Here is a 1,042-nt window from a genome sequence, read left to right as displayed (position 1 = left end):
GCGCAGCCCGCTCACCCTCGAAGTGTGCTTCCCTTGCAGCGTCCAAGCACAAGCAGATCCGCCGCGGAGTAAAGGAGGTCCAAAAGTTCATCAACAAGGGCGAGAAGGGGTAAGTACTGCTCTGGTTGTGCCGCCCTGGCACGGCACAGCACAGCCGCTGACACCGGCTTTCTCCTGCAGGATCACGGTGCTGGCCGGCGACACGCAGCCTATCGATGTGTACTGCCACATCCCTATCATGTGCGAGGACAGGAGCATCCCCTACGCATACGTCCCTTCCAAATCGGTAAGGCGTTGGGGCTGTGCAGCCAGGAGGAACCAGCCCGGGCAGGAGGGGTCCTGGCGGGCAGCACCCGGTCCAGGCTGTGCTTGTGGAGGCGCAAATCCGGTGCTTGAATAAAGTACCTGGTGCTTGTCCATGGCCAGGGTATGAGAGGGACAAGTGGCCACAGCTCAGGTGTAAGTGTGTCATTGTGGGACCATAGAACCGTTTGCCCTAGTTGAGTCTCTGCAGCAGTTGAGGACAGGAGCTCTCTGGGGTAGAGCCAGGATGCATATTCCCCCCTTCGCTGAGAGCTGGGACCTGGCAGCTTGCAGAAGTGAGACGCTGGCCAAGCTGTGGTGTTGGTGGGACATCCACATCCTCCTCTTTGTAAGTGGGGGGCTCAGTGTGTTTGGGACCTCACCTCCAGTGCAGGCAGCTCTGCAGATCCCGGCTCCCCACCCAGGGAAGGTCAGTATGTGGGGCAGGTGCCAGCCCCAGTGCCAGGCTTCCACTGGGTGGGAGATGAGCTGGGAAAAGGGTTCTTAAAGCCAGCACAGAGAGCTTGGGCTTGAGGGGCTAGCAGAGACATCTTCCCTGCATTAGACCAGGGCATGAAGCATGCTGGCTGGGTGCATGCCTCCCCTTCGGGGGGGGACCAGCACCCCTACAGCCTTCCTCTGCACCCCCAGGACCTGGGAGCTGCAGCCGGCTCAAAGCGCCCGACCTGCGTTATCATGATCAAGCCCCACGAGGAGTACCAGGAGACCTACGATGAGT

At 60.4% G+C, this 1,042-nt stretch overlaps 1 protein-coding gene across 1 annotated transcript; it reads left to right on the top strand.

The window, feature by feature from the left end:
- Positions 1 to 32: 32 nt before the first annotated feature.
- On the top strand, positions 33 to 1,039 carry NHP2 (NHP2 ribonucleoprotein; the record flags this gene model as incomplete). The annotated part of the gene is made up of 3 exons (XM_010139528.1): positions 33 to 109; positions 181 to 286; positions 955 to 1,039. Coding segments are annotated over 3 exons (268 nt in total), but the record flags the coding sequence as incomplete, so codon positions are not given.
- Positions 1,040 to 1,042: the final 3 nt, after the last annotated feature.

This window comes from Buceros rhinoceros, unplaced genomic scaffold, assembly GCF_000710305.1.
Source record: "Buceros rhinoceros silvestris isolate BGI_N320 unplaced genomic scaffold, ASM71030v1 scaffold39327, whole genome shotgun sequence".
In the NCBI taxonomy this organism is placed as follows: domain Eukaryota; kingdom Metazoa; phylum Chordata; class Aves; order Bucerotiformes; family Bucerotidae; genus Buceros; species Buceros rhinoceros.
The sequence above is the reverse complement of the archived record's forward strand: the minus strand, read 5'-3'. Positions and strand labels throughout refer to the sequence as shown.